The sequence below is a fragment of the Lycium barbarum genome, chromosome 10 (assembly GCF_019175385.1).
Source record: "Lycium barbarum isolate Lr01 chromosome 10, ASM1917538v2, whole genome shotgun sequence".
Lineage (NCBI taxonomy): Eukaryota > Viridiplantae > Streptophyta > Magnoliopsida > Solanales > Solanaceae > Lycium > Lycium barbarum.
In genome coordinates, this window is record NC_083346.1 from 45282525 (window position 1) to 45299765 (window position 17241).

General features: G+C 37.6%; 1 protein-coding gene across 2 annotated transcripts in view; it reads left to right on the plus strand.

Moving 5' to 3' along the window:
* The window catches only part of LOC132616179 (uncharacterized), a 57076-nt gene extending 42772 nt beyond the window's left edge, over window positions 1-14304 (plus strand). For both annotated transcript variants that reach the window (XM_060330786.1, XM_060330785.1), the window contains exons 8-12: window positions 7553-7619; window positions 7753-7935; window positions 11726-11782; window positions 12227-12322; window positions 13869-14304. In XM_060330786.1, coding sequence (XP_060186769.1) covers window positions 7553-7619; window positions 7753-7935; window positions 11726-11782; window positions 12227-12322; window positions 13869-14003 — 538 coding nt within the window. In that variant the 3' untranslated portion in view covers window positions 14004-14304. The remainder of the gene's footprint in view (window positions 1-7552; window positions 7620-7752; window positions 7936-11725; window positions 11783-12226; window positions 12323-13868) is intronic.
* The last annotated feature ends 2937 nt before the right edge of the window (window positions 14305-17241 follow it).

Sequence of the window (17241 nt, forward strand, 5' to 3'; positions counted from 1 at the left end):
TCTTTATTGGGTATTCTCCAACACAGAAAGGGTACAAATGTTATCACCCTCCTTCTAGGAGATTCTTTGTCAGTATGGATGTTACCTTTCGGGAATCTAAGCCCTATTTCAGTATTACACCATCACCTCTTCAGGGGGAGAATTATAAGGAAAAAGAGATGGTTTTTCCTAGTTCTATTGTTGAAACTACTGCCACAAGGGAAAGTGAAATTGGAGAAAGAATTCAGGGGGAGACTATTGAAACTACTGCCATAAGAGAAAGTAAAATTAGAGAAAGAATTCAGGGGGAGACTGTTGGGCGTTTGGATAGGCCTGATTTGATAACTTACTCAAGGAGAAAAGGAGAAATAGAGCAGAAGAAGTCATCATGCAACCTGCCGAAGCCGAACCTTCTTCTTCTGGTGAGTTGTCTATACTTCCTAATGAGTTTGATTTGCCTATTGCTCACAGGAAAGGAGTCAGATCTTGCACTAAGCACCCTTTATCTAACTTCGTTTCCTATAATTCTTTATCGCCCTCCTATAGAGCCTTTGCCTTGTCTATTTCTTCTGTGTCTATTCCCCAGAATTGGAGGGAAGCTTTTGCAGATTCTAAGTGGAAGCAAGCTATGATGGAAGAAATGAAGGCCTTATCAAAGAATGAGACTTGGGAACTTGTCGCATCACCACCAGACAAGAAGTTGGTTGGTTGCAAATGGGTCTTCACTGTAAATCATAAAGTTGATGGTTCCATTGAAAGGTTCAAAGCAAGATTGGTGGCTAAAGGATTCACTCAGACTTTTGGAGTGGATTATCAAGAGACATTTGCTCCTGTTGCAAAAATGAATACTATTAGAATTCTTCTATCTTGTGCAGCTAATCTTGACTGGGACTTGCAACAGTTTGATGTGAAGAATGCATTTTTTCATGGAGACTTAGAAGAAGAGGTGTACATGGAGACTCCTGGTTTTGGTGCAGACTGAAGAAAGCCTTGTACGGATTGAAGCAATCTCCTAGAGCTTGGCTTGACAGATTCTATAAAGCAATGATCTCCTTTGGTTACCAACAAAGCAATGCGGATCACACCCTCTTTATACGACATTTAAAGGGTAAACTCACTCTTCTCATAGTTTATGTTGATGACATAGTAATGACAGGAGATGACAAACAGGAGATGACCCGATTGAAGAAGTTGTTGGCACGGGAATTTGAGATCAAGGATCTAGGAAAATTGCAGTACTTCTTGGGAATTGAAGTTGCTAGATCAAAAAGAGGAATCTTTATTTCTCAAAGAAAGTATATTCTGGATCTCTTGAAAGAAACAGGTATGACAGGTTGCAAACTAGCAGAATCACCCATTGAAAGCAATCACAAACTACATAACGGAGTTGGAAAGTCAGTTGATAAAGAGAGATATCAGAGGCTGGCTGGAAGACTCATTTATCTCTCTCACACTAGACCAGACATAGCCTATTCAGTCAGCCTAGTGAGTCAGTTTATGCATGATCCTCGAGATCCTCATATGCAAGCTGTCTTTCACATTTTGCGGTATCTGAAGTCTGCTCCAGGAAAAGGTCTACTTTACTCCAGACATGGTCACCTCCAAATAGAAGCCTTTACCGATGCAGATTGGGCTGGATCTTTAGATGACAGAAGGTCTACATCCGGTTACTGTACACTCGTAGGAGGAAACTTGGTCACTTGGAGAAGCAAGAAGCAAAGTGTAGTTGCTAGATCAAGTGCGGAGGCAGAATATAGAGCTATGGCCCAGGGTGTTTGCGAACTTTTGTGGTTACAAAAGTTACTAGAAGAATTGAGATTGTTTGAAAAAAGGAAACTTTCCTTGTATTGTGACAACAAGGCTGCAATCAGTATAGCTCGAAATCCAGTCCAGCATGACCGAACAAAGCACGTTGAAATTGATCGACACTTCATCAAAGAAAAAGTCACGGGTGGTGTCTTGAGTTTATTCCACGTGTCATCAGAAAAACAACTAGCTGATGTGTTTGCTAAAGGCCTCAACAAACGGACTTTTCATACACTGGTTTGCAAGTTGGGCATGTGCGACATCTTTGCACCAACTTGAGGGGGAATGTTGATTTGGTATTAATGATTAAGATTGAGATGTTGATTTGATATTGATGATTAAGATTGATAGCTTAATTTTAGGAATATATTGTATTGATGTAAATGATTAGGAATTGATTGTGTAATACTGTCTTTCCTTATTTAGTCTTAGAACTCATGTATAAGTACCCATTCTTATGGATTGTATATTCATTCAGAAATACAAGAAGCCCTTTCTTCTTGCTAAAAATCTTCACTAAACAAACTAGGTACCATCTTCTTCAGCTTGGATAATTTCTCGGATGTCTCAAACGTCTGTGCATTAAGTCTTAAGTCTGAAGGATCTGTAATTGACATGTTGTAGAGGAGTTAGGAGAGATTAGATAATAAAGGCCTTGTGATTCACGCCTTGCACCAATCGTCTATCTCGTACAACGGTCCTGAGATTGAAGGAACTCGCTATATTCCCCTTCAGATAAAGAAAACCCCTTACTATCGATATTATTAGTTGGAGCAACATGAACATTTTTTGGCGGTCGACTATGTAAAGTATAACATACTTTGCAATAACTGCACTTTGGTCGAGATTTTCATTTTCTGAAACGACCGCCTCTTCAGTTCTCCATAGTTTGTGAGATGTCCAATTTTTCATTAGATGAGATGCGAGAATAGGGGAGTTAACGGTCGGTGATGACACCATTGTGTGACTAGATTGCGGCAGCAAGCTGAAGTAATTGGGAGAATAGTTCATCCATGGTAGGAACAATAGGACTAGCGAAAATTTGGTGACGCATTGAATTGATCATTTTGTCGTGGCTCCTATTAATTTTTGCCTGACACTCTCAGAAACTGTATTGACATGGACAACCACTTAGGTCATCCGAAAATTACATGGTAAATGAGATTTTTCTTCTTGGATGCGGCTGGATTTTTTTATTTTTTATTTTTAAAATTTTCCAGGAGAATGTCCTGGGAGGAGTTGTATGTCATTATGAGAACACAATAAAAGAGGGAGGGCGGGGGGGGGGGGGGGGGGGGGGTTACTGGACCTTATCCCTGATATACAACACTGATTGCAAGCAATCTCCGCGAAAAAAGGAATGCTTAATTTGCGAGATTAAACATTCCTGAGAGATTCAACTATACAATTTTAGCTGACAAAAAAGTTGGCCTTGTCATATCTAATCCTGGTACTATGAAGCTGCATCCTATCCAAAAAATAAGGGCCTTTAGCACCTCCTGGCATTTGGTCAATTCTGTAGTAAATGATCTGCTCATCAATGTTAGTGGCCAGTTTTGCTAAGAAATCCGCAACCTGATTGGACTCTTTATAGCAGTGAGAAAGTTAACATCAACATTCTCAATCCTGGAATTGGTGTCCACCACTATAGTCTTCAGATTAAGATTGTTGGATGTTGCTGGTACTTTTGCACAACCATATTTTCTCACCAAAGCTCTGATACCATGTGAGAAATATAACACGAGAGAAAAATGCATCTGAGAAACCTGAGAAATGGAGCCCTATTTTTTGCCCATATACAACGGTAAAGTTGTCTCCGCGTGACCTATAGGTCACTGGTTCGAGCCATGAAAGTAGCCACTAATGCTTGCATTAGGGTAGGTTGTCCACATCACACCCCTATCCCTTAGGGTGCGGCCCTTCCTCGGACCCTGCTAACACGGGATACTTTGTGCACCGGCTGCCCCCTTTTATTTTAGGTTCATGTGTATCATAGAGTCGGAAAACTTCCTACAACTTATCTAGGTGGTCGCTAGGAGTATCTAAGGATTCTGCAGTCTGCAACCAAGTGATGGAAAAGGTTGAGAGAAGGTTGCCACGATAAAGGTATTTATCAAGGGGAAAAGGTGACTCTGATCAAGGGCACTTTGTCTGACATATTGCAAGTCTCAGACGCATGCACCTTCTAGTGTCAGCGAAAAACTGGATAGGCTTCAAAAAATTTGTGGTTACAAATTATGGTAAAAGAGTTCCATCTAGGGGTGGGCATAATAAGCAAAAAACCTGTCCGAACCAAAATAATCCGGTTCTTCAGTCGGTTTTCAGATTTGATTCTTAAAAAGTTCGATTTTCGGTTTTAAGAAATTGGTATTTCGGTTGAACTTCTTAAATATGTATATTTAAGTGCTGTTTTGATTTACTTTCCTAGTGGAATTGATGTTTGATGTTTGTATGTGGTGCCCTACCGACTCAAAAGACATTAAAAAAACACTATTCTTTCAATCTTATTAAATTGGTTTACACATATTTTTCTTGTTTATTTATTTTTTGTATTTGTTAAATTGTGTGTACTTCATGTGTAATGTGAGAAATAAAAAAGAATACAAGAGGACAACAATGTGAAAGCAATGACGTATGTTCAGGTCCAATGCGAGTGAAGAAGCTTCTGCAAACTTATTATTCTTATGATTTTTCTTATTTGTTGGGGAATTGAGCTTCTACAAATTTTCCAAATATATTCTTGTTACCCCGACGTGAACAGTACCCCGACGCGAACAGTACTTCGCGTGAACAGTACTCCGACGTGAACAGTATTTTCCGGCGGCGATCAGGTTCATTTTGACTGGAGTTGGTACCTCCGGTTCTCATATCTATGCTTTGTTCATACATTTGTAGCTACATTTGCTGACTTTAGACCTTTGACTAATTTATTAGTTCAAACGCGTTTTCGTGGCTTTGGATATTGATGGTAGACTAGGGTCATGTTCTCGTTCAGGGATGGGGACGGGGACGGGGACGGGGACGATGGTTAGGAGGAGTAAGTGGGTTAAAGGAGCATCTAGACTGAGAGTAGGTTCTTGGAACATTGGGACGTTAACGGGAAAGTCCATAGAGCTAGTTAAGACCCTTAAGAGGAGGAAGATTAATATAGCTTGTGTCCAAGAGACCAAATGGGTAGGACCTAAAGCTAAGGAGGTAGACGGATATAAGCTTTGGTTCTCTAGTAGATCGAAGTATAGGAATGGGGTAGGCATTTTAGTAGATAGTGATTTAAGGGATCAGGTGGTGGAGGTTAGGAGAGTCAACGATAGGATGATGTCGATTAAGGTGATCGTTGAAGGGACCACTTTGAACATTATTAGTGCTTATGCGCCGCAAGCGGGCTTACGCGAGGAGGAGAAGAGGCGCTTTTGGGAGGATTTGGACGAGTTAGTGGGAGGCATACCGCCTACTGAGAAACTTTTCGTGGGAGGGGATTTCAATGGGCACATCGGGTCTATTTCGGGAGGTTATGATGATGTGCATGGAGGCTTTGGCTTCGGGGACAGAAATGGAGGAGGAGTTTCACTTTTGGATTTCGCAAGAGCTTTTGGGTTGGTGATAGCCAATTCGAGTTTTCCAAAGAAGGAAGAGCACTTGGTAACCTTCCGTAGTTCGGCGGCTAAGACTCAGATAGATTTTTTACTTCTTAGGAAGGATGATAAAGGTTTGTGCAAAGATGTGGAGGACCCACATTAGGGTAGAAGGCTAGTATATAAGTCTCGTTATCTTTCCTTATTAGTAGGCGCATTAGCGCATTATAATTTCTTGTGCTTTGATTTATGTTATTATTTGCTACTTTCTGTACTTTGATTACTCTATTTTATCTGTGCCGCTTTCGTGATTTGCATTTCCATATCGCTTTGAATTCCTTGATTATCCTGTTTTACTGTGTCGCTTGCATTATTTCATTGCAATATCGTTTTAAATCTTTTAACCTTATCTGACCCCCTTTTTATGCTTCTATTGAGCCGAGGGTCTCTCGGAAACAGCCATCCTACCTTGGTAGGAGTAAGGTCTGCGTACATTATACCCTCCCCAGACCCCAAGATGTGGGATTTCACTGGGCTGTTGTTGTTGTTGTTGTATTCTTGTTACTAGCTTTTCTGTAAAAAAAGAGGAAAAAAAGGCTAGAAACTGACCCCATTCATGAAGAAGCTGCGAGCTTTATGCCACAACTTCTGAAATAAGAAGTTCTTTACCATGAAATTTACTTTTCTTTTGAGCAATTGGTCCATGGCAGAAACAGTATGCTAGGGATAAGCCTTCCTCATTGGATAAGAAGTAAAACCAGTATATCACATACATACCGAAGAACCGAACTGAACTAAACTAATTTCGGTTCGGTATTCAGTATAATACAATCGAAAAACCGAAAACCGAAGTATGAAACTGAAGTTCTTAAAACAGAACCGAAATACTGAAAACCCACCCCTAGTTCCATCTGGTGAACTCGAAGATGGTCACATCCCCAATAAAGTATGAAAAGAGTGAAATATTTGGGGGTATTCAATTAAGCACTCTTAGGAAAGTGGCTCTGGCAGTTCAGCAACGAGGTACAAGCTTTGTGGAGGACTTTTATCACGGACAAGTACAGTACACGAAAAGGGGTAGGAAATCAAAAATATCACACCATCATGTGAAACTGGAATGTAAAGATATATCGTAAAGTGATAAAAAGAGTTAGTGGTGATATAACTTTTATGTTTGGAAACAGAAATAGAGTTAGTCCTCAAAAGCACATGTGGTGTGGTAGTGATATCTTCATAGTTGCTTTTCCAACTATCTGCAACATGTTTGAGAACAGTATGACGATATTTCATATCTATAGGACACAATATCACTGCTTATTTGAATTAAGGCTCAAGAAGAAATCTACAAATGGTGATAGATGCAGTCCAAAATTTAATGAAATTACTTTATAAGCAAAACATCACTGTCAGAATATAACACTTGGAAATGGAAAGCAAGTGGGAACATCAACAATAATACTCCCTCCGGATCAAAACGAGTGTCCACTTAGCCATTTGCACACCCCTTAAGAAAATACTAACTCCTATAAAAAATAGGTAATTTGACTAAACTGCCCCTAATTAAATAGGTATTGGGATTTAATCACATAACACTTAATAAGGGCAAATCTGGAAAAATAAGGAAAATTCTTTCCTGATTTTTATAAGTGGACACTCTTTTTGATCCGGAGGGAATATTAGTTAATAAAAAACAGGACTGGGTTTTGTCATTATTCACAACAAGGGTTTCTTTTTTCTTAGAAGAATGGAAGTTCTGTCATGCTAATGAACTTTCCCTGTCAAAACAAGGCGCTTTTACCCTGCTTTATTCTTATATATTCCATCGCTACCCTCGTTTTTGACTGGCACGTGATACTTTCTGGTAACAATAATTAAAAAAATAAAAAAGGATAGCCCGGTGCACAAAGCATCCCGCGTTAGCAGGGTCCGGGGAAGGGCCGCATCCCAAGGGGTGTGATGTAGATAGCATAACCTAATGCAAGCATTGGTGGTTGCTTTCACGGCTCGAACCCCTAACCTATAGGGGTTACACGGAGACAACTTTACCGTTGCTCCAATTCTGCTATTAATGGGGTTAATTGTGGAAATCAACAAATTTTTATGAATCGTTTGAATTTAAAACGGGGGTCTTTTTAGTGTAAGTTTATTTTAAGATTAGCCTTTTGAATACTTCTATTATCTTTTGATAACTGCAGGCTAAAGAGCAAGCTGAAGCAACTTGCAGATCAGTATACTCTATCTGAACAGCAATTCGCAAACAAGGTGATTCACATTTGCTCTTATTTGAATTTCCAGCAGTATTGAGATTATAAAACATCTCTGCAGATTTTAATTTTTTTTCTTGACGGCTTTTCCTTTTTGATTAAGAGTCTGATGAATATGTTTCTCTTTGCAGTTGAAGCAAAAGAGCCTTGAACTTCAGCTTGCTGATTTGAAAACTAAGCAACACGGGGAGAAATTAAAGCAGGAACAATCCCAAATGAAAATTTATGCTGACCAAGTGTCTCAATTATTGGCAACGGAGAAGAACTTGCGGTTACAATTGACAGCCGATGGAGAAAAGTTCCAGCAATTCCAGGTTAGCTTGTTAGTCTTACAGTAGCATGATGTGTCAAACTGAAATTCAAACACCAAACATACTCGGTAAGATATCTAACAGTTGTGAGATCACATTCAGGAAGTTTGCACTTGTGGTATTGGTTTGTAGTTTCTGTTGGTATAAGCATTCTTCAGGAGAACTTGCACTGCCTCAAAGTGTTTGACTTCCTATAAAGAAGTTTTTGATAAGGCGAATGACCTCATATCTCTGGTTAAATTGATTAGGTCATTAGCTTTAGCTATTGATCCTGGTGAATAGTATAGGTGACAAAATATTAAAAAGTTCAAGAAACTTGAAGCAGTCTAGTATCATCTTTATGCTCACAATAAGTTTTTTTTCCTAGTTATATTACCTCTCAAGTCTATTTTCACGACCTTTTAGTAAAAGAGCAGATATGATACCAGAGAACTGCACAGGTTAAACACTTTCTGATATTTGGATCAAAGAAGTGTTCCTTTATTTTGTCTGATGTGATTGGATGGTAAGTCTGGGATATGGCTGCCTTTGTCTTGTTGGAGTTGGAAGTTAGGATTTTAGGTAGCTTTCACCTCCTCGGAACTTTTTCCTTTCTGTTTTATTTAGTACTCTATCTGCCCTATTTGTTGGGAACTTTTCCTCTTTTATCTGTTGGAGAAAGATCAGTGCCTTTCTATAGACTAGATAACTTTTACATTCCCATTGCAATTGACAAGGCTTGTTGCTGGCCCCACAGGATACAAAACAAATTATTCCATACAATGGTAGTTTTGGCACTAAATAAATATGTAGCTTATATATCGGAAGTCTTCCTTCCTTTCTTAAAACACTGCGTCCAATCAAACTATGCGCAATAAGTTGGGACAGAGGGATCAACTTATTGGGAAATGGTTTTGTTCTTTTCTATTAAAGTTTTTTAGAAGCTCGTTTAGAGGAGTTGAAATGCATGAAAAAACTAACCCAATTTGGTAAGATTATTATAGACAAGAAAATAATAGAAAATTCGGATTGAAATGCCTTCTTGACTTCTGGTAGCCAATTGATCGTAGGTGTGTGATAAACCTGAAGAAGATTGTTTTTGCCAGCTTCCACATTCATCTTGAAATGCTTAAACGAGGTCAGATGGTGGCACGATAGGCTGTGCCTTTGCTACAAACCTCAAGGATACCCTTGCCTTTCCAATCCTACTCTCTCCTAAATTCTTTTCTCTGCTGGATCTACTAAAGATTTTACTCTTCCCTCACGAAGCTGCGCATCTAATGAATGGATGTTGGGGGTTTACGATGGCTCAACATGGACTGAAAGTAGTGGTACAATTCCAGTCTGGGACTGTATGGCTGTAGAATTCTGGTGTCTGTGGTTCTGATTTTCATCAAAGCAAAAGCAAGTAGAATCTAGGAATGACATCCAACTTTCGGATTTAAAAACGAGTTGACCTTGTCTTTATTTAGGAGACAACTTGTGCGAAGATTGCATTTTAATAGTTCTCCCCTTTAATGTTCCTTTTCCAATCCTGAATCCTGTTGTGTGCATTCGTCGAGTCTTCCTTTCACAAGATAACCAAGAAAAAGGAGAGCAGGGATGTGAAGAGAAGGCATGGTACACAGTAAACCATAGCCCCACCAGTTTCAGTTACCTGTTGTTTTACTTATTAACCAAATTGTGGCGAAACACCATTGTCACCAACCCCCCCCCCCCCCCCCCTCCCTATACAAAAACACTTGTTTAGTTACAGTCCTCCTAGACTTCCTCTTTTCAGCATTTCAAAGACAGTGTCAGAGCAAGATAATATGCACTTGCCTACTGCTTGATAAAGCAAGAGTTTGCTTGAAGTTTTTGTTTACATGGTTCTTCTTAGAGGTATAAGTGAGGATATCAAGTTTTTGTAGTCCTCACATCATTCTTTGAGCAATGAGGTTGCTACATGTGTTTGTTGCTTACCTATTTTTATTTTTCTCATTTATTTTCTTATGATCATTCCCACTTGGAACTTTGTAATTGAACTAAATTGAAACCATATATAGTAACTTTTTGTGGATATCTTCTTGTACCTTATTAGATTACTTCTTCCATTTTTTTTTTTTTTGCTTGTTCCTTATACTAAAAATAATTATTTTATTTGTCTATTTTAACAAATCAGGAAAGATTTATTAATTTGTCCTATACTACTCTTATCTTTAAGTAACTATATAAGAAATATTTCCTCAGTCTAAAATTGTCTGTTGTGGTTACTAAAAATAGTTATCTCAAATTATTTGTCGTTATAGAAGTTCAAGGCACAATTAATTATTTTTCCTCATTTTATCCTTAGTAGAATTTTGTCATTAATGAAGATGGCACATAAAAATAAATAAACGTTTAATGGAAAGAGATTATAACTTAGACATAAATAAGGGTAAAGTAGTCAAATACCCCTCCTAATTATAATTTCTTAAGGGGCTTGTAAAACAAAAAAGCGACAGATGATTTAAGGAGGAGGGAGCATATAACTTAGACATAACTAAGGGTAAATTAGTCAAACACCTCTCCTAATTATAATTTCTTAAAGAGCTTGTAAAACGAAAAACGACAAATAATTTGAGACGTAGGAAGTAATAAACTTACCTCAGCTTATCTAAATAGTTGAGGCAGAAAAATGAAATAACTGATAGTTGACGTGTGTTTTGTTAAATAGTTGGTGATAGTTCATGTAGGAAACTTGCACACCTGATAGTTCATGTAGGAAACTCACGAAAAAGTGATAGTTCAGGTGTATTTTTGGCCATTATGTCTTATTATTATTATTATTATCATACATTTTGATAAAATTCATGTAAATTTGGAATCACAATTTCATTTTCAATTAAAACATTTATTAGGTCTTATTAATCAGTACTCCATATTCTTTTAGATGTGTTCGGTATGAAGAAAATATTTTTCACGAAAATTATTGTATTAAAAATAATTTCTAGGAAAACAAGTGTGTTGCTTACTTAATTTCTTATCTTTGGTGTAAGCAAAAATATTATGCCAACATCATTTGTCTATAACGTAGACAAGTACCATGGGAGGTTGGGGTGGGGATGTGCGGTGGTGGTTGGTGGGAATGGGAGCTACAATGGTGGGAGTGAAGATGAGGTGTATTGGAATGTGGGGAGGACACAATGAATGTGAAAGCCACTTTGTCGAACTTGATTTCCCTACTTTTATTATGGAAGTCATTTTCCTCATTTTAAGGAATTTGTTTTTCTAGAGAAAATGTTTTTCAAAATTTTTGACCAACCAAACACGAAAAATTGAAAAACATTTTGAAACATATTTCCCTTCATACCGAACACACCCTTTATTTGTTTTAAATCACCAAAATTCTGCTTCTTTAGTGAATATCGAATCTTGTGTCCCTTTATATTTGTTAATTGTCCTTCCAAACTTCCTTCCTCATAGATAATTTATTTTTTAAAAATTATGCAATTATGTGACTAAAAAACTTTAATAATTATGAAAACTTACCAACAAGAAATGATTAACGTGTTGCTAGATTAAATTAATTATGCAATTGAAAAATGACATAAATTATAGTATTTTTAAATTAAATTTGCTATGTTTGTATCATGAGTTTGGGCCCGGGCTTAGCACGGGCCACATGCAACTAGTTACTGAAATAAGGGGACTGAGCAATAGTTCAAATCAGAATGGGAAGGATCTTTGTTCTATCTCAAGTTATGTTTCTAAACTAAGCTGCTTGTGGAGCTAGTGTCATGAAAAGTTTGAACATAAAACTTTAAAAAACTATTCTTGTGTGATATTCTTGCAGGAAGCTTTGCTGAAGAGCAATGAGGTTTTTGAAACGTTTAAGCAAGATATTGAGAAGGTTTGCTTCCATTTATCTCTTAAATTTTTTTTCAATTTCCCACGGTTCTATACTCCGTCCCAATAAACTATTTCTAGTTTAGCGCGCACAATTAGAATAGTGTTTGAATAGCTTAGTAGCATTCAAGTTCGGTAGTGAAGTGATTAAAATATTGGTTAAAATGAAAAAGTGGAATCATCAGGTATGATGTTAAATCAAAGTTTAGATTATATAAAGTAGTATTAGTTTGTGTTAGTCTGAATTGTTGAAGCGAGAGGAGTTCTCCATTTTAGAAAAGAAGTCAAATATTTTAAGATGGACCAAAGGGGAATGGAACTTAGGTTTATTGGGACAGAGGTAGTAGTTTGCCTTCATGCTGTGGTTATTCTGACGAGTCAGGTGCTATTTCTTTGAGACCTACGCACAATGTTTATCCTTTTTGATGCTATGTGGTTCTGATTTTAGATGGCAAAATCAATAAAAGAACTCAAGAAGGAGAATGCTTTCTTGAAGGGAAAATGTGACAAGTCAGATGTTACTCTGATAGAACTCGCTGAGGAGGTAATTCTGTCTCTAATTAACTCTCTTTGAAGGAAGGGAATTATTCAATTTGTCTTTAGTTGCATATGCCTCTTGTTAATTGTTTGCAAGTGATGCCGCAAAACTGGTGCAGCAGACAGATTAAGGAACACTAAACTGCGGAGAACATAGGACATGCAGGGTAGACTAGATTTCCAATGAATATTAAACTTTATACCAACTTAAGAGAATAAGCTGTTTTTCCTTTTTCTAATGTTACAATTGTGGTTACCAAAACTGTATTTTCCTTAACTTCAATGCTCAAAGTAAAGCAATCTACTGTAAGTTTCCTAAGATAACACATGTTGTAATCAAAATACATTAAAAACCCCTGAATGTAACATTATGAAACATGGAAAAGTTTTAAAGACAAAAGGGAGTCATTGAGGTCTGAGTTGTTCTGCATATCACTGATTTTACTCTATATGAACCATCTGAAATTAAGGTCCGAATTGATGTTCTGTAGATTGCTAATTTTAATTCTATCCATGGATGTATACTTTTAACTCACTACTTTTGTGTGCTGGTTGTTCCCACAGGAGTACTTTTGGGATGTTCTAAAATTTTGACATCTTTCCATTTCTATCCAATTTTCACAACTTGCAAGAATCTAAATCCATTAAATTGTTCAAAATTTAAACTTTGCTGTGATGTTTTTCTGTATCAATTTACTATTTTCTTCACTGCACTTTCTTCACCACACTTATACAACCATAAGTCAGTTTTTCTGTTCTCAGTCAAACACTGACAGAGTAGTGTATTTGTCGATCTTTATGTGTAATGGCACCAAAGAGGTGCCCTCCCTGTACAATTACCAGCATGGTGGCCCATATAACAAATGATCTATCATTCAAACAAAGTTAGCTCTATTAAACAATTAGAGGATTACTCAAGTCAAGGAAATTTCTGCACGTGCCTAATGAGCGTTGTGCGTTGAAGTGGGATTTAACTATCTAAATCTATGCTAGCACAACTACTCTCCCTGAAAAGCTCTCTTGTTCGTTCCCCACAATGCAAAAACACTAGTGGTTAATGTGTAGCAAGTCCGAAATCAACATCGTACAAGAAGCTTATTTGTTCATCTTACTTCTAATATATAAGCCACAGTTAAGAGGAGCTTCCCGTTGTCCTGGTTGCCGACCAAAAGGGCAATTCTGGGATTTAGTTAATTTAAGGCACGGGCTAGCCTACTTAATTATTAATACTAGACATTAACTTTTTTCTCCACGGTAACACATCTTTATGCCCTCTGTGAAGCTGAGTAGGATTCTACCATCATAATAACAAATATCAGGACCTTTTGTTCCCTTTCGCAATATGCTTCGGACATCTGTCTTCTGTATATTTTATGTGGGTTGGTCTGTGTTGAAACCTTGAAGCTTGTAAACAGATTTCCTTGTTGCCCAGGTCGATATTCCCTCTGTGCATTGGATAGCCTGAATGATATTGCTTGATGCTCAAATTATGTCTGTGTAGTAGAACTCATTTTTCTCAGTAGGAACATTGAAATATCTTGTTTTCTCTGCAGCGTGAATTCTTGAAGAAACAGTTGGAGAAAACAAGGAACCAGAAAGAGAAGCTTGAAGCATTGTGTAGATCGCTTCAAGCAGAAAGGAAAGCACATTCAGTAGCTTCCAGCAACTCAGATTCAGTTCAAGCTTGAAGATTTCTGTAAAATTAAATCATAGCATGAAGGATTTTGGCTGCACATAATGAAACAAGAAACGATGTATCTGATTCACTTTTTGTTTGTCCTGCAGTTTTATTCTTACTACTATTTCTGTTTTTCTCGTAGGGGATGAAGCATTTTCAATTTTGTTAACCATTAACTTGGTGCCAAGTGCCAGTAGATTCTATGAAATGCTTATTGACCGAGAACCATCATGTAGGAAAATGTAGTTTCCCTTGATGTACTGAAAGCTGAGCAGCGCACGATGAATGAATTGGTTTCATCTCTTCGCTCATTTCTATTTATTTTCAAGTTTGCGTTGGTGAAGATCCCAAAAGCGATTCTACACTGCTTGATTGAATAACCATGTGGAAAACAGGACATGAATTCTCTACTTTTACACTGGAACAATTGAAGGGATGTGGCGGTGCTTGGTAGCGCATTTGCTTTGGGTACAAAATGTCACGTGTTCAAATCTTGGGTCACTAAATATTACTGCTTCTTGGAGTTGTAACAAAGAATCAATTGAGATTGAAATTGGACACAATTTTTGTTTTTTTATCGATGGTATTATTAGTAAAACAGAGGCTAACAGACATAAAAGATCCTATTTGGAGAATACTTGCTGAAATGAGGACATGTGCTGATAAATTACCCAAAAAACAAAAGAAAGAGGACATGTCTTGATATAAGTTGTTTGCTATAAGTTGTTCATGAGATTTGTTAAAACTATGTGCTGAAATTATCATGTCATCTGTGAGATTACTGGCGGGATATTTGGTGGACCTCTTAATTCGAACAAATAATCTCATTTTTAAAACAAACATAGAATTTAACTAAAGAAAAGAATGATATTCGAGTGATGCGGAATTGAAGTGTGCATTCTGCAAAGTAGGATCCTAGTAACCATCTTAAAATGTTGTTTTACATAACCTTATGCCATCTTCTCACGCTAAAATTCTTTTAAGTTATGAATTATTTTTTAGCATGGTTCTTTTGGCTTTTTTCGTTAACCGGATAAACACACACACACACGCTCTCTCATGCTAGGTGGAGCAACTAAGCTTCGTGGCAGCTTGCACATGTTTTCTACAAGATTAGTATTACATGCCAATACTTTGACGTATAAAGTAGTTCTTAAAATGTATGTCCATTGTTTCATTTGCAAACACTTGCGGAATTATCTTTTAGTATGGATCTCTTGGCTTTATTTTTCGTATTAACCGGATATGCACACCCGCACACATGCTAGGTGGAGCAGCTAAACTTCGTGGTAGCTTGCGCATGTTGTCTACAAGATTACTATTACATGCCAATACTTGACGTATAAAGTAGTTCGTAAAATTTTTGTCTATTATTTCATTTGCAAACACTTGAGGAACTATTAAAAGCCTTATTCTATCAAAATCTTTTTTTTCCTAGCTCTTTCCTTGGCGAAGGATCCACGACTCTATTTTGTTTCCGGTGGGGTGATCCTATGTTTTCCATAACGACCGGGAGGGTCGTTACACCTATCATGCACATTCGTAATTCGATCAATTCTTTTTTTTTTTTTTTTATGTTCAAATTATTCAAGTAATTGGTTAAATATGATAAATCAAGATGATTACAAATAAAACTAAAATACTATAAACTAAAAAAAAAAAAAAAAAAGAAAAAAAAAAGGACAGTAGGGAATATATTTTTTTTATTTGTTACATTTTCATTTTTTTTTTTGTAACACAATGCTACAATATTATAAAAAAGTTACTAACCTAACAATCCTACCCCAATGATTTGTACAAAGAAATCTCAAGGAACTGCTTAAGCAATATTTATCTGTGTATGATTTCTTATATATAGTTTGAGGCAAGGAATTCATTTCCCCACTGTATGAAGTTTTTCCTTCAATAGAAGCCATTTTTGTTGAGCAATTTCTGGTCATATCGATTTTCCGATAGCATGGAAGATCTCTAAATAATCTGGAATTATGTTTATCACTTATTATTCTTGGTTATCATTCAAAAATATTGAGTCTGGTTGTAGGAAGCAGTAATTAAAAAAGCCAAAAGAAAGTTTTGTCGTACTAAATAGAAAAGAAAATTCTAACATCTTAGGGTGTGTTCGGTATGGAGGAAAATGTTTTCCTAGAAAAAAAGTGAATTTTCACTTATTTTCTCATGTGCGTTTGAATAGTGAAAAATAAGTGAATTTCTTACTTATTTTCTCATATTCTTTTGGTTGATAGAAAACGTTTTCCAGAAAATACTCATCCAAGCCTCACCAACTCCAATCCACCCACACCCCACTCCCACCACCCACCCACCTACGCCCCCACCCCCTCCCCCCTTCCAAAAAAAATTTCTTTTGATTTTATTTTTATTTTTTGCACCCCAACCCTACCCCATACCCCCACCCCCACCCCACTCCTACCCACCCACCCCTATGCCCCCACCCCCTCTATTTTTTATTTTTTGCACCTCCACCTCAACCACTCCCGAAACCCATACACCACCCCCTCCCCTGCACCCTACCCCCCACCCACCCTCCCCCCACAACATTTTTTTTGAAGTTTTTAATTTTTTTCTGAATTTTCGACACGACCACATCCCCATCACCCCCTTGCGTGGAACCCATACCACACCAACACCCCCCCCCCCCCCCCAACCCCAACAATTGTTTTTGAAGTTTCTTAGTCTTTTGCGGGTTTCTATACCCCCAGACACCCCCTACCCAATATAAAAAAAAATCTTTTCACTTTTCACCACCAAATGTCAACTTTTTTTTCAAATTTTTTTTTGGGGGGGGGGGGGGGTAGGGCGGGGGGTGCGGGGTGGGGTAGGGTGCTGGGTGGGGTGGGGGTGCAAAAAAAAAGTCAAAACCTTTTTTTTCAAAAAAAAAAAAAATTTTTTGGGGGGGGGGGTGTGCGAGGGTGGGGTAGGGTGCTAGGTGGGGTGGGGGTGCAAAACAAAAGTCAAAACCTTTTTTTCAAAAAAATAATTTTTTTGTGGGGGGGTTGCAAAAAAACAAAAATAATGTCAAAATTGTTTTCCAAAAAAAAAAAAATATTTTTTGGCGGGGGAAGGAGGGGGGAGGGATGGAGTGGTGGGTGGGGGTGGGGTGGGTGGGGGTTGGGAGCGGTTGGGGTTGGGTTGGGTGGTGGTAGGGTGCTTGGTGGAATGAACTTGTGAACTTTTTTTCCCTACTTTTATTAGGGAAGTCATTTTTCCCAATTTTGAGAAAAATGTTTTCC